This window comes from Chiloscyllium plagiosum, unplaced genomic scaffold (assembly GCF_037043375.1).
Source record: "Chiloscyllium plagiosum isolate Xiang-an unplaced genomic scaffold, Cpla_swu_hap1 HiC_scaffold_15, whole genome shotgun sequence".
Classification (NCBI taxonomy): Eukaryota; Metazoa; Chordata; class Chondrichthyes; order Orectolobiformes; family Hemiscylliidae; genus Chiloscyllium; species Chiloscyllium plagiosum.
The window spans coordinates 31,111,623-31,127,450 of NW_028270153.1; the positions used below are offsets into that span (position 1 = coordinate 31,111,623).

The 15,828-nt window shown below is 42.5% G+C and overlaps 1 protein-coding gene across 1 annotated transcript in view; it reads right to left on the reverse strand.

Moving 5' to 3' along the window:
* The window catches only part of xkr7b (XK, Kell blood group complex subunit-related family, member 7b), a 200,864-nt gene that overhangs the window by 22,861 nt on the left and 162,175 nt on the right, over nt 1–15,828 (reverse strand). The window contains exon 2 of the mRNA XM_043710492.2: nt 14,066–14,265. Coding sequence (XP_043566427.2) covers nt 14,066–14,265 — 200 coding nt within the window. The remainder of the gene's footprint in view (nt 1–14,065; nt 14,266–15,828) is intronic.

Sequence of the window (15,828 nt, forward strand, 5' to 3'; positions counted from 1 at the left end):
GACACCAGTGGGATTGCAAGACAAGATTTTGAAGTCAGTGAGCTTTGAGGCAGCAGTGGCTGCTGTTAAACTCAATGGTTTTGCAGAGTTACCTCTTTTCCCAATAGTGCATGTGGCTTAATCTTCACGGACTAATTGGTGGTGTTGCTGCTAATAACAACCTGAAAAAAAGGTAGTGCTTTGTAAAGGGGTTGGAGTTTTTACCAGCAGCAATCATTTACTTGTAGTTAGAATCTATTTATTTGCAATAAATGGTCATTCTTGTTAAGTGTAGAAACCTGGTCTGTGCTTTCTTTCAGTCTGCCTCGAGAGGACAGGGAAATTGGGAAATTCTACATAGTTTTCAAGAAAATCTTTAACTTTTGTAAGCACTCCGGAAATAGTGGAGCCTGATTTCCGGGGCACTACCCTTGTGAGGCATAACAACTTTTAGGGCTCATCTGGGTTTGATTTGAAATACAGGAAATGAGAATTTGGGTGTAGGATTACTAAATAACACAGATAATGGAAATCATGAGGTTCTGGACTGCCTTTAAGACATGGCACTCGAAGTGGCAAAGAATTTCCGACTGGTGCCAGAGTTGCTCCTGGCAGTCTTAAAGGAACAAAGCAAAACCCAGGGTGATAGACGGGACAGGTAAATTGAAGATAGCTATGAAGGCAGAGGTAATTGAGGTACTAGCACATCACTTGGAGTTTAGAATAACTAAAAGTGAGACCAAATACCCTGGGTCGTGAAAAATCCAGGAAGATTCAGCTACCATTAATGCAGCCTGAGCATGTGGAAATTATGGAAAAACTAGAGATGACAATCAGGCTCAATCGTTAGCACTGCTGCCTCACAGCACCAGGGAGACAGGCTTGATTCCACCATCAGGCAATTGTCTGTATGGAGTTTGCACATTCTCTCCACTGTCCAAAGATGTGCAGATTAGGTGGATTGGCTACAGAAAATGCAAGGCTACAGGGATACGGTAGGTGAGTGACTCTAGGTGGGATGCTCTCCAGACGCTGAGTCGATGGGCTGAATGACCTGCTTCCATACTATGGAATTCTATGATTCTATGACAGGAGGAGGAAAGGAAACGAAAATAGCACTTAAAATAATGAAAGCTGCAAGAGAAAGAGCATGTGAAGGAATATGAATATCAAAGAATGATGCTGAAGGAGAAGACGTCAAATGCTGATTCAGGTCTTCATAGGGAGAATATTGGTCAAAATGTAATGCGCAGAAGTGAAATGTCTACATTTGTACAAACTCAATCAAAATTGAAGGGAAAGAATGGAGAGGCATTTTTCCCATCATTTTAGAAAATGATTGGGCAGATGAATTGGGCAAGAGATGACTTGATTCCAATAATGCAAAAAAGTTGCTAGGTAAAGGACAGGACATTTACATTTCACTGTCAGAGGAGCTTTTCAGGACTAAGATGCTGTAAAGAAAACTATATTGGTTGTGTATGAGTTATCACCTGAGGTATGTAAGTAAAGGTAACAGAATTAAAGGAAACATCTGGGCTAAACTACATTGAATTTGAAAAGCAAAGCAATTTTGTCAGGTGGACACAAGCATTGGAAGTTGAAATCAAGTCTGAAACTTTTAGAGAGCGACTAGTCTCTTAGAGGAATTTAAAAACCCACCAACTTCTGTAGTAAGAATTAATGTTGAGGACCAAAGGTTTGCAACTGCTAGACGGGTTGCAGTACTGGCTGCTGTTTATGAATTAATCCACATAACTAAACCCTTTCTTCATCTCCCTCAAATTCAAATAGGGGAAAGTATGGGAGGGTGGAAGTAAGGTATGTAGCCAGGGTAAAGAATGGATAACTGGGAATGCCCCAATGTCTCCCACTCAGATCAGAAGGGAAAGTTCTAAGGATTGGGGTAAAAATTGGAAGTTGAAATGTTTCAATTGTGACAAGGTGGGACACATTCATTCACAATGCTTGATAGTACTTGGGAAAGCTATTGAACTCCTACGAATGAGCCCAATGAGGAGACTCAAAAGGAAATGACCATGGATCAGATTGCAACTAGATCTGCAATAAAGAGACTAGAGGTAAACACTGTTGTGACTGTGAAAGAAGTACATAGGATAGATGTGAAATATGAAGGATTTTGATTTTAAAGGACGATAACCCATTTTTGTGTCAACTATTCCAAGGGATACATGGGCTACTCATACTCTTTTGCTGGATTAGGATTTAATTTTCTCGGACAGTTCAAAGGAAACAAAAATGTTAATAAATGGTGGAGAGTAAATCTTGGTTCCTTTTTATTAAGTCCAGTTAGAATGAGGGGTTTAACTTGTGGTCTAGACTATGTAGTTGGGTAGTTAAGAAATTAGCTATGGATGATCCTGATTTACTGCTTTGGAATGATTTAGCATGAGTGAAAGTTAAAGTTTTGTGGATGATTACACAAAGTCCATTGGAAGCTAAAGACTGGAACAGTTGCAAGAACTAGTTCCAGGTATTTTTCTATCACGTTGCATAACCCAGACCAATGGCAAAATAAAGTCCATCACCAGAGGGCAGTAAGACTACAAGTAGATGATGCAGTAGCTGAAACGCTATTTCAAATGAGCATAATTCAAAAGTAGTGCTTGGCATGATTATGTTAACTGAAGATCCAGAGTTAAGCAAGCTAACAGAAGCAGTTGATATTGGACCGCCTCCAGCCTCAGCTTCAGAATGTTATTATACTCAAAACAGAGTTCTGATGAGGAGTTGGAAACATCCTTGCAGACCTGCAGGTGAAGAATGGATAGCTGTTCTTCGAATAATGGTACTGCCCAGATGTCGTAAGGAGACACTGTGAGTAGCACATGAGTTTCCAATGGCAGGGCATATAGGAATATGGAAAATGTAGGATTGATAAACAGGTATTTTACAATTACAGGACTACATAAAGATATAGTACGGTCCTGTAAAAATGTCGTCATGCCAGGTCATAGAGTCACAGAGATGTACAGCACGGAAACAGACCCTTCGGTCCAACCCCCCGTCCATGCTGATGAAATATCCCAACCCAATCTAGTCCCACCTGCCAGCACCCGGCCCATATGCCTCCAATCCCTCCCTATTCATATACCCATTCAAATGCCTCTTTAAATGTTACAATTGTACCAGTCTCCACCACTTCCTCTGGCAGCTCATTCCATACACGTACCACCCTCTGCATGAAAAGATTGCCCCCACAGGTCTCTTTTATACCTTTCCCCTCTCACCCTAAACCTATGCCTTCTAGTTCTGGACTCCCCCACCCCAGGGAATACACTTTGTCTATTTACCCTGTCCATGCCCCTCAATTTTGTAAACCTCTATAAAGTCACCCCTTAGCCTTCGACGCTCCAGGCAAAACAGCCCCTGCCTGTTCAGCCTCTCCCTATAACTCTCAAATCCTCCAACCTTGGCAACATCCTTGTAAATCTTTTTGAACCCTTTCAAGTTTCACAACATCTTTCCGATAGTAAGGAGATCAGAATTGCACACAAGATTCCAACAGTGGCCTAACCAATGTCCTGTACAACCACAACATGACCTCCCAACTCCTGTACTCAATACTCTGACCAATAAAGGAAAGCATACCAAATGCCTTCTTCACTATCCTATCTACCTGCGACTCCGCTTTCAAGGAGCTATGAACTGCACTCCAAGGTCTCTTTGTTCAGCAACACTCCCGGGGACCTCACAATTAAGTGTATAAGTCCTGCTAAGATTTGCTTTCCCAAAATGCAGCACCTTGCATTTATCTGAATTAAATTCCCATCTGCCACTTCTCAGCCCATTGGCCCATCTGGTCAAGATCCTGTTGTAATCTGAGGTACCTTCTTCGCTGTCCACTACCCCTCCAATTTTGGTGTCATGTGCAAACTTACTAACTATACCTCTTATGCTCACATCCAAATCATTTATATAAATGACAAAAAGTAGAGGGCCCAGCACCGATCCTCATGGCACTCCACTGGTCACAGGCCTCCAGTCTGAAAAACAACCCACCACCACCACCCTCTGTCTTCTACCTTTGAGCCAGTTCTGTATCCAAATGGCTAGTTCACCCTTTATTCCATAAGATCTAACCTTGCTAATCAGTCTCCCATGGGGAACCTTGTCGAATGCCTTACTGAAGTCCATTAAGATCACATCTACAGCTCTGCCCACATCAATCCTCTTTGTAACTTCTTCAAAAAACTCAATCAAGTTTGTGACACATGATTTCCCATGCACAAAGCCATGTTGACTATCCCTAATCAGTCCTTGCCTTTCCAAATACATGTATATCCTGTCCCTCAGGATTCCCTCCAACATCTTGCTCACCACCAGTGTCAGGCTCACTGGTCTATAGTTCCCTGGCTTATCCTTACCACCCTTCTTAAACAGTGGAACCATGTTAGCCAACCTCCAGTCTTCTGGTACGTCACCTGTGACTCTCGATGATACAAATATCTCAGTAAGAGGCCCAGCAATCCCTTTCTTAGCTTCCCACAGAGTTCTCGGGTACACCTGATCAGGTCCTGGGGATTTATCCACCTTTATGCGTTTCAAGGCATCCAGCACTTCCTCCTCTGTAACATAGACATTTTTCAAGATGTCACCATCTATTTCCCTACATTCTATATCTTCCATGTCCTTTTCCACAGTAAATACTGATGCAAAATACTTGTTTAATATCTCCCCCATTTTCTGCGGCTCCACACAAAGGCTGTCTTGCTGATCTTTGAGGGGCCCTGTTCTCTCTCTAGTTACCCTTAGTACCTTCCATACACATAAGAGTCTTTGAAGAACTATTCAGGTGAATATGAATAAATTATGTCTAACCATTAATGAAAACAAATAAAAGCAGGTTATCAGTGGTTCCTTACAATGATGGATATGACAACCTGATTGACAGAAGCTATTCCGTTAAGGACAGTTACAGCTAGGATCCATAGTGGAAAAGTTAACAAGGTTTGTTTTATTTGTTATGGACTACCGAATGAGATACAGTCTGGTCAAGGTTCTAGCTGTGTGCCTAAAGTTTTCTGGAGAACATTAGCAGCTTGGGTATTAAATAATTGAAGGAAACTGCATATCATTCACAAACACAGAGGTACCATCGGACTGTCAAACCCACGATAAAGGCATACTGTCATGAATATCCACAATAGTAGGTCAAAGGATTAGAATTCTTACTATTTACTGCTAGAAATTCCTTGCGGTCCCTTAAAATTGATAAGGGAGAAATTCATGAAGCAAAGACAAATCCTCAATGTTGGATTACATGTTCACTTTTGAAGACCCACAGGAGCATAGAAGTAGCACAAGAATATTTGAAAGATGAAAATGAATTGACAGATAAACATTCAGCAAGTAGAACATTTCAAGTGGGAAATGTAGTATTAGTTTTGTTGCCTTTGCAAAGTGAATCTTTAAAAGTGGCAGTGGTCCATACAAAGTAATTAGGAAAGTTATTAAAGTGAAATACTCCTGATCATAGAAAGAAGAATTAGTTGTATCACATAAGCACATTGAAAAGGTATTAACATAAGGAAAAGGATAAGGAGGAACAAGTTGGTCAGGTGGTAAGCAGAGGTGAAAGATGACAGAGACAATAGCAGTAAAGTAAAAGGAGGTAGAAAGTTTCTCAAAGTGAGCCTCCTCCTAGTTAACACAGAAATATTGGAACAGTTAGAAGACAGAATTGTCTTCTCATATTTAGATAAAGAAAACAAGAGGATATCGTAAGACTACTGAGTAAGTATTAAGTGATGTGTAGAGATATGTCTGGATATACAACATTAGCTCGACTTGATATGGATGTTGGAGAGTAAGGATGAACAAAACAGCATCCTTATTGGTTGAGTACAGAATAAAACAAGCTCAGGTGAAGACAGAGTGAATACATGTTGGAAGATCACTTGATTTAACTTAGTCCACTCTGCTGGAATTCACCGATAGTGTTGTTCCTAAGTCAGATGGATCAACTAGACTCTGTAGAGATTATGGAAAGATAAATGCGATCACAAAGATTGTACCCATTCCACATTGGGAAATTGCATTGGCAGTGTCTCATTCCTTTCTAAAATTAATCTATTGAAGGAATATTGACAAGATCAACTAAAATCAAGGTCTAAATAAATATCCACATTTGTTACACCAAATGAGGTGTTGGGTGATACCGCATGGATGAATGAGTACCCCAGTGACAATCTACAGGCTTATGAACCAAATAGTAGTTGACATTTAAAACAGTGTAATTTATTTGGAGGATGTTATGCTATATAGTAACACATCATAAAAACATGTAAGTCAAGCAGAAAACCTGTTTAAGCAATTATATTTGGTTGGTTTAGTAATAAATTTAGCTAAAAGTGAATGTTGAAAATCAAGAGTAATTTACCCAGGGCAGAGTGTAAGACAGGACAAGCGTTGCCAAGAGGAAAAGGCTCTAATGGAATTCCCTATTCCTAAAACTAAATGAGAAATCCTGAGATTTTTAGGAACTTATAGGTTTTACCAGGAATGTGTTCATAATTTCAACATAATAGCTGTACCTTTAACAAATTTGTTAAAGAAACTTGCAAAAATGGTATGGGCAGCAGAATGCCAAGCAACCTTTGAGAAACTGAAAGCAATTGTAATAAATAAACCAGTGGTTATTGTGTCAGAACTTTCCAACTGTCAAATGGCACTCTATGCTGGTGACTTGCAGGTAGATGCAACCTTATTGAAGGATGAGGAGTTGGGAATAGAGAAGCCAGTGAAGTACTTCTCTAAGCAACTAAAATCAGTAACATAAGTAGTACTATACAGTGAAAAAAAAAGCTTTTGGATAATTTTTGTCTCTTTAACACTTTGGAGTCCATGTATAACACATAAAAGGGGAAATATTAATTTACACAGATCATAATCTACTGGCCTTCATTGGAATACAAGACTTTTGTTGCAACTATTTAATGTATTTATTTACATTGCTGTAAAAGATGATGTAATTTCAGGTGCACTGGCCAGAACATAAAGTGTTGGAATAAGTGAAAGCTTTAAGAAGTGCTAAGAGCATATAAGGTTGTGTTAAGGGGTAGGAGAAATTAATGGATGTAAATGCTGTGTTTTATTTTTAAATTAACACATTTTGTAATGAAACACCTTTCCAAAATACTTTTTTTTTGAAGGGCAGAGGCATGTAGACACCATATCTTTTTATTTTTCTGTATTTTTGACTGTAGGCAGTGAATTGTAACAATGCACACCCCAGTTTATTGATGATCAAGAGAAAAGCAACACTAAAGTTGCCATAATCCCAGAGGATTTCTCTGTCATGATAGAGAGATGAATTGCATTGAGTTTAACCTTAGGGTCACTAGAAGACATTCTGGTTACCTTGGCTGGGACAAGAAGTGAACATATGCAGTTGGCATTTCTCTGCACCACAAACCAGCGTCCAGCCAAGTGAGGTAATAGTTTATGGGGTACAACACCTGAAGGAGTTACCTCATTTAGCAATGTGGTAGTGGCACATAACATAGGGGATGTGGGGGAGGGTGGATAGTGTTACCTGTATACTGAGTGGCTGTTCTGATGTTCCTCCAAGTTTGTGGACGTGCACTGACTATCGGGTCCAGAAGTTGCTGCGCGGATGGACCTTGGAGGTCCACAGACTGAAGTAAATACTGGAGGGAATATTAGATTAGATTACATTCCCTAAAGTGTGGAAACAGGCTCTTTGGCCCAACAAGTCCACACCAACCCTCCGAAGAGTAACCCATCCAGACCCATTTCTTTCTGACTAATGCACCTAACACTAAGGGGCAATTTAGCATGGCCAATTCACCTGACCTACTCACCTTTGGACTGTGGGAGGAAACCAGAGCACCCGGAGGAAACCCACGCAGACACGGGCAGAATGTGCAAACTCCACACAGACAGTCGCTTGAGGCTGGAATTGAACCTGGGACTCTGGTGCTGTGAGGCAGCAGTGCTAACCACTGTGCCACCATGCCGCCTCGAGTGGACAATGTCGTTAGTGTGAAGAAGGCTTTTAACTCCCATGAGGTCTGTGCAGCAGTTGCTCCTACAAATGTGATCATGGAGCTCATAGAGTCATACAGCATGGAAACAGACCCTTCGGTCCAACTCATCCATGCTGAACAGACATCACAATCTGACCTAATCCCATTTGCCAGCATTTGGTTCATATTCTACTAAACCCTTCCTATACATATACCCATCCGGATGCCTGTTAAAATGTTGTAATAGTGCCCATCTCCACCACTTCTTCCAGCAGCTTGTTCCAGACACACACCACCCTCTGCAGAAAAGGTTACCCCTCAGGTCCTTTTTAAATCTTTCCCCTCTTACCTTAAACCTATGTCCTCTGGTTTTGGACTCTCCCATTCTAGGGAAATGACTTTGACTATTCACCCTATCCACACACCTCATGATTTTATAGACTACAATAAGGTCACCCGTCATGCTCTGATGCTCCAGGGAAGAAAGCCCGAGCCTATTCAGCCTCTCCCTACAGTCCTGGCAACATTCTTGTAAATCTTTTATGCGCCTTCTCCAGTTTAACAATATCCTTTTGATAGGAGGGCGACCAGAATTGTACACAGTATTCTGAAAGTGGCCTCACCAATGTCCTGTACAGCCATAATGAGGTTCCCACTCTGATATTCAATGTTCTGACCAATGAAGGCCAGTGTGCCAAACATCTCCTTCATCACCCTGTCTACCTCAGACTCCACTTTCAAGGAAGTATGAGCATGCACCCTTAGGTCTCTTTTTTTTGTATTTCAAAAATATACTTTATCCATAAAATTATTCTGATATCTATACAACTGGTGATGCCATACATACATATACATTCCATTTCTTTGCATACAAAGATTTGAATTAATCATTTGTATATACAAGTCTGTGTGTTGACCATCCTGGTATTTTCTGAGGCGTCAGCGGAGCCCAAATGACTGAGTGGGCCCCCTGTTCTTCTTAGGCAGGCAGATCTTACACGGTGGCCTTTCCCCACTGTACCTTGGCGACAGCTGCCCCAAGCTTCAGCGCGTCCCTCAACACGTAGTCCTGGACTTTGGAGTGTGCCAGTCTGCAACACTCAGTCAGGGTCAACTCCTTTAGCTGGAAGGTTTCGGGCAGACCAAAGAGCGTCTTTCACAGAGTTGATGATCCTCCAGGCACAGTTGATGTTCGTCTCGGTGTGCAACCCGGGGAACAGACCGTAGAGCACGGAGTCCTGCGTCACAGCGCTGCTCAGGATGAACCTCGACAAACACCACTGCATTCCTCTCCAGACTTCCTTTGCGTAGGCACATTCCAGAAGGAGGTGTGTGACAGTCGCATCCCTTCCACAGCCTCTTCGAGGGCAGCGTGCAGTGCGGCAGAGAGTCTGGGTGTGCATAAAGGATCTCACCGGCAGAGCCCTTCTCACCACCAGCCAAGCCATACCTTGGTGCTTGTTGGAAAGTTCTGGTGATGAGGCATTCTGCCAAATGGCTTTGACAGTCTGCTCAGGGAACTGCTTGATAGGATCTGCCCTCTCCTTTTCCCTAAAGGTCTCAAGGACACTACGTGCTGACCACTTCCTGATGGAGTTGTGGTCAAAGGTGTTTTTCTTCATTAATTTCTCCACAAAGGACAGGTGGTACAGAATCGTCCAACTACTTGGAGCATTCCGCGGCAGCGTTTTCCCCCATTGCCCAGATCTTTATACATCGAGTCCCTTCGGACCAGGTCCATCTTTGATTTCCACATGAAGTGGAAGATGGCCTGGGTGACTGCAGCGGCACAGATTCTGGGAATAGGCCAGACCTATGCCACATATAACAACACTGACAGTACCTCACACCTGATGACCAGGTTTTTTCCCGCGATGGAGAGCGACCGTTGCTCCCATCTGCCTAGTTTCTGCCTCACTTTACTGATCTGCTCCTCCCAAGTCTTGCGGCATGCCCCAGCCCCTCTGAACCAAATACCCAGCACCTTCAGATGGTCAGTCCTGACGGTGAGGGGGATGGAGGATTGGTTGGCCCAGCTCCCGAAGAGAATGGCCTCGCTCTTGCCTCGGTTTACCTTGGCCCCTGACGCCCGTTCGAACTGGTCACATATGCACATGAACCTGTGCACGGACAGTGAATCTAGGCAGAAAACAGTGACGTCATCCATGCACAGGGAGGCCTTAACCTGTAGGCTCCCACTGCCAGGAATAGTCACCCCTCTCAAGCTCGTATCCTTCCTGATGGACTCGGCAAATGGCTCTATGCAGCACACAAACAAGGCAGGAGAGAGAGGGCAGCCCTGCCTGACTCCAGATCTGACTGGGAAGCTATCTGATTCCCACCCATTGATTAAGACTGCACTGACAATGTTGGTGTAGAGCAGTCTGATCCAATTGCAGATTCCTTCCCCAAAGCCCATTTTGGAGAGAACATCTCTCATATATGTATGCGATATCCTGTCAAAGGTTTTCTCCTGGTCCAGAAGGATGAGGCAGGTGTCCAACCCCCCTGTCCTGCATATAGGCGATCGTATCCCTGAGGAGTGCGAGACTTTCAGCGTTCTTTCTGCCTGGTACAGTGCAGGTTTGGTCAGGGTGAATCACTAACCCCAGATAAGACCTGACCTGACCCGGTTGGCGATGACCTTTGACAAGGTTTTTTAATCTACATTTAACAGTGAGATTGGTCACTAATTTCTGATTTCCTCTCTCTCCCCCTTCTGCTTGTAGATGAGGGTGATGATGCCTTTCCTCATGGATTCACTCATGGTACCTGCCAGAAGCATACTGACATACACCCCCAGCGGGTCCTGGCCAATCAAGTCCCACAGAGCAGAATACAGCTCGACCGGTAAGCTGTTGCTTCCGGGTGTTTTACTCTTCTCGAAGGACTCGAGAGCCTTGGTCAGCTCGTCCAGGGTTAGCAGCTGGTCCAGCCTCTCCCGTGTTCTGGCGTCTAAGACCTCCGTGATAGAGGACAGGAACAACTGGGAGGCCGTGCTGTCAGTTGGCTTCGAGTCATACAGACTGGCGTAGAAGGATTTCTGATCCTCATGATGTCAGCCTGAGATGACGTTACCGAGCCATCTTCTTCCTTCAGTCTGCTGAACACGGAGCTCTCTATGTGCACCTTCTGGAAGAAGAAACGTGAGCATGTCTCGTCCTGCTCCATGGAGCGGACCCTGGACTGGAAGATTATCTTGGAAGCCTCCGAGGCAAAGAGCGAGACTTGCTGGGCCTTCACCTCCTTGAGGTCCTCCGTGACATCAACCCCATTGTCTGCAGCAAGAGCAGGTTCTGCATACTTTCCTGGAGCTGGGACAGTTTTCCCTGCCTCCCTGTCACCTACTGAACACCTTTGAGGATGAAGAACCTCTTGATGTTCCCTTTTACCATTTCTCAGCAGTCCGCTGGGGACTCAAAGAGGGGCTTCACGGTTCTCCAACCTGCGTAATCCCTCTTGAGCTCCTCAATGTTTTCTGGGGTCAACAGTTTTGTGTTCAGTTTCCACATTCCCTTACCAGCCCGCTGCTCATCCTGTAGGTGACAGTCGGCCAGCAGGAGGCAGCGGTCAGAGAAGAACACCGGCTTGACGTTGGTGGATCTAACCCGAGAATGTTCGGGACACAAACAGGTAATCTATCCTTGAGCAGATAGACCCGTCTGCCCGTGACCAGGTTTTTCTTCGCTGCGCTCCACCTGCAGAGGTGCTGAAGATGTTGTGCAGCTTGACATCTTTGATGTCTGTTTGTCAACACTCCCCATAGCCTTAATATTAGTTGTATAAGTCCTGCCTTGGTTTGCCTTACCAAAATGCAACACCTCACATTTCTCTAAATTAAACTCCATCTGCCACTCCTCGGCCAATTGGCCAATTAATCAAGGTCCCATTGTACTCTAAGATAATCTTCTTCACTGTCCACTAGACCACCAATTTTGGTGTTATCTGCAAACTACTAACCGTAGTCACACAAATTCACATTTAAATCGTTTATATAAATGATGACAAGCAGTGAACCCAATCCTTGTGGCACACTGCTGGTCACAGGCCTCCAATCCGAAAAACAACTCTCCACAAATAGGTGAGGACAAACTCTGGTTTCCTCTTGTTTCTCACACAGTCTGTCACAATCCGAATCTGGTGTCTATATCCTTCAGCATTCAGCCAGTAGTGGCGAATTGAGCCTCTTTTGATAATGAACATACGAACCAAAGCCAACGTTGAAGCATCTCTGGTTACCCCCGCCCATTGTACATCCCTTTAGTAGGTCTTTCCTGTTGATGGAACATGGAATTCCCAGGGCTGCTAATGGCTGATATTTATGGTTTAATGAATTTGGTTAGGCCAGACTATTATTTAACTAATCAGTGGGCTAATTTGTCTGACTTTGCCATATGTTCCTAGAGGCAGGTGTTGAAGAGTTTTCACTGTTGACTGGACTGGGTATGTCTTTGTCAAATCAAAAATTGATGCCAATGTTGAAACCAAGTGGGTCCTCTCATTTCATTCTCAGTGCAATTACTGTCATAGTTCAAACTGAACGGCATACAAGAATATTTCAGAGAGCAGTTAACAGTCAACTGTACAGCTCTAGGTCTGGGGGCACATGTGGGCCAAACCAGATAAGAATGGCATTTTACCTTGTCTAAAGGCCATGAATGATCCAGTTGGGTTTTTACAATGTTATGGTTTTATGATTGCTATTAGTGATACTAATATTTTATTCCATTTTTACTTAATTTACATGAATTCTAATTTTTTTAAAATTCTGCCCCAGTCGCATTTCCAGATAATTAGATCAATTTTCTGGATTATTGGTCTAATAGTATAATTATTATGTTACCTGAACAGGAATGGTAGCATAGTGGTTAACAATGTTGCCTCACAGCGCCAGTTACCCAAGTACAATTGGGTGCCTGTCTCCGAGGAGTTGGCACATTCTCCCCATGTCTGCTTGGGTTTCCATTGGGTGCACTGGTTTCCTCTCACAATCCAAAAGTCTAGGTGCATCGGTTATGCAAAAGTGCTCTATGGTGTCCAGGGATGTGTAGGTTAGGTGGATTAGTCATGGTAAATGTGAGGGTGAGGAGTACAGGAGGCTGAGTGGGACGCTCTTCAGAGGGTTGGTGCAGACTTGATGGGCCAAATGGCCTCTTTCTCCATTGTCGGGTTTGTATGATTCTATGAAACTAATCCTAAAACTGTTCATGTTTATTATATTCAGATAATATTTGTTAAATGAATGGCAAAGTTAGATTAAGATAGATGACCGGAATAAATTTAAATGTTTAAAATAGATCAAAGTACAGATGAATGAGGTCATTGAGCCCATCTGATTTATATTCCTATAGAAACCAATGGATAATATCCAATTTCCTTGAACAATTTTACAATGCTTAGCTATTATATTCATAATATTGAAGATAACCTAAAGAAAGAGTGAATGTCAAACAATTCCCCCCCACCCACTGTAATGATAGCAGTATTTTGGAACATTACCAGAAAAAGGGAAATAAACTTTGGATTAATGCTGGCAACGTCACTTCAGTGGCTGGGGTGGTGAGTGGGTGCGGGAGTTTGAATTCCAGACCGGATGGTCTTGGTGAGTGTCAACTGAAAATCCTGCTGAATTCTGTGTTGTCATCCAACAGGATAATTTAATTCAGTGAGTGTAGGTAATCCACACTTGAGCTCTTGAATATTGGAACCCATAACATCCTCACACCACATGGAGCTAATTATCCTGCTCAGTAATAGGACTGGTGTAAAGGTGGTCATAACCTTTAAAAATTGTGATCTTCCAAGTGTAATCAGCTTGTGGATTTTCTTTCACTGTTCTTCAAGGTAAAAGGGTAAAGATTTGAAAACAACAAAAGCAAATTAGTGACAGTCTAAATGATTTGAAGGTCCAATTGTTAAGTTTCTGACAAGAGAGAAGAGAATCTATTATGCAAGAAAGTGATATGTGGGTGAAGGTGACAAAAACAAGGGCTAAACTTAGTCTATGCCGATTTCTAAAATGTCTTGTGTTCTTCTGGTATGTTTTTGTATTATGAGAAATTATTGAGCCTTACCTTGCAAGGTGCCAATGTGGCTTCTCTGCACCATAATACTGAGCTGCAGAACAAGCTGCGGTGCACTTTTAAGAAAGGTCTCCAACAGACGCAGCATGTTTACGTCAGCACTCTCAAACATCATTCTCCAGTAAAAGTGTCGACGCTCATGTTCTTTGTGCCAACGGCTTTGAATTCCAAGATACATAGCTCTGAGATACCTATTTAAAACACAGAAATCATGTTGAAGACAATTTACTGGCTGCTAAATTCACAGAATCCTCTCTATTAATCACTGATCAGTCCCGTGCATAGCTGATGTGCTCAGCCCTCAAGAAAATTTCTATACATGGTATCGAAATAAAAGGGTTGGTTTAGAAGTTAGTGTAGTGCGGCTGCTTTACCAAACTGATTCTCAGACAGGGTTGTATCCAGTCCAAAGCTGCATTAGATAATTATTTCAAATATAAACAGGAGTGAAAGATTTATCCTTGGATTTCTACTCTTTTGATTGTTACTAAATTAAAGATGCTGATACATTTTGTTACAAAGAATCTGAAGCTAATGAAAAACTTGGAAGATTAGTCATCAGCCAAGATAATACACCAGAAAATTGTCTGGGCAGGACACCTAACAGTGTTCACCGTTCTTTAGACTTGGCATTGGATATTTACTTGTTCCAAAGTTTTTGACCGGCAATTTACTGAAATTGCAAGTTGACATTATCGTAGAGGGGGGAAGCAAGAGATCCGTATAATGAATGCACAGTATAGGTAAACTGCATAACTTCTTAACTAGTTAGACCGAAGGACAGCAAAGTAAATTGCACAAGAACTGGGCACATTAAACATGAACAGTGCTACTAAAGAAACAGAAGGTGAAAGGAAGATTGCATTGAAAAGGCAAAGGAAAAACATCCATCATTTCAAATAATGAAAGCCCAAAGAAATGAAATTATACCACTGTCACAGTTAATTTTCAGGGCCACAGATGTTGATTGACACACACATAATAATTGCGTATCAATTTATGTATCATACTTAGTAAGTAATTTTAACATTAGAGTTAGCCCAAAACCACAGTAAAGTTGTAAGAGCCAAGTGTGTGAATCCAAACCTAGGAACAAGCTTTAGGCACCAGAATATATACTGAAATTTGTGAGCACCTTTTCCATCATTGTCGGCTATGGTGCGCCTGTTCTGATTTCCTGGTTATGGGAAGGTGGTGGCATAAAGTTGTGTCACTGCACCTAGTAACCTAGAGGGCCAGATTAATACACTGGGGATATGGGCTCAAATCACACCAGGACATCTGATGGAATTTAAATTAGATGGAATAGTATTAGTGACCATGAACCCATCATTGAATATTGTAAAATTCATCGGGCTCATTAGTGCCCTTTAGGGCAGGAAATCTACCACCCTTATCAGGTCTGGCCTACGTAGACTCGAGCTCTATAGCAATATGGTTGACTTTTAACTGCCCCCTGAAATAGCCGAGCAAACCACTCAATTCAAGGGCATTTACAGAGGGGCAAGAAATACTGACCATGCCTTCACATCTCCGCATTCCATGAAAGAATAAAACAAATGTATATTTGTTCAAAACCAAAACGCGGAGTTGTATGGGGAGACCAGCTTACTACATCATATGAACTGCTGCCACAATGTTCAAAGTGGAGGGCCTGCTTGTGGTGGAAGAAAATCATATCAGGTCATTGACACTGCTGACTGGGAGAAGAAAATCTATTGATGCTTGGCATGGCATCTCCTCATCCATCAAAA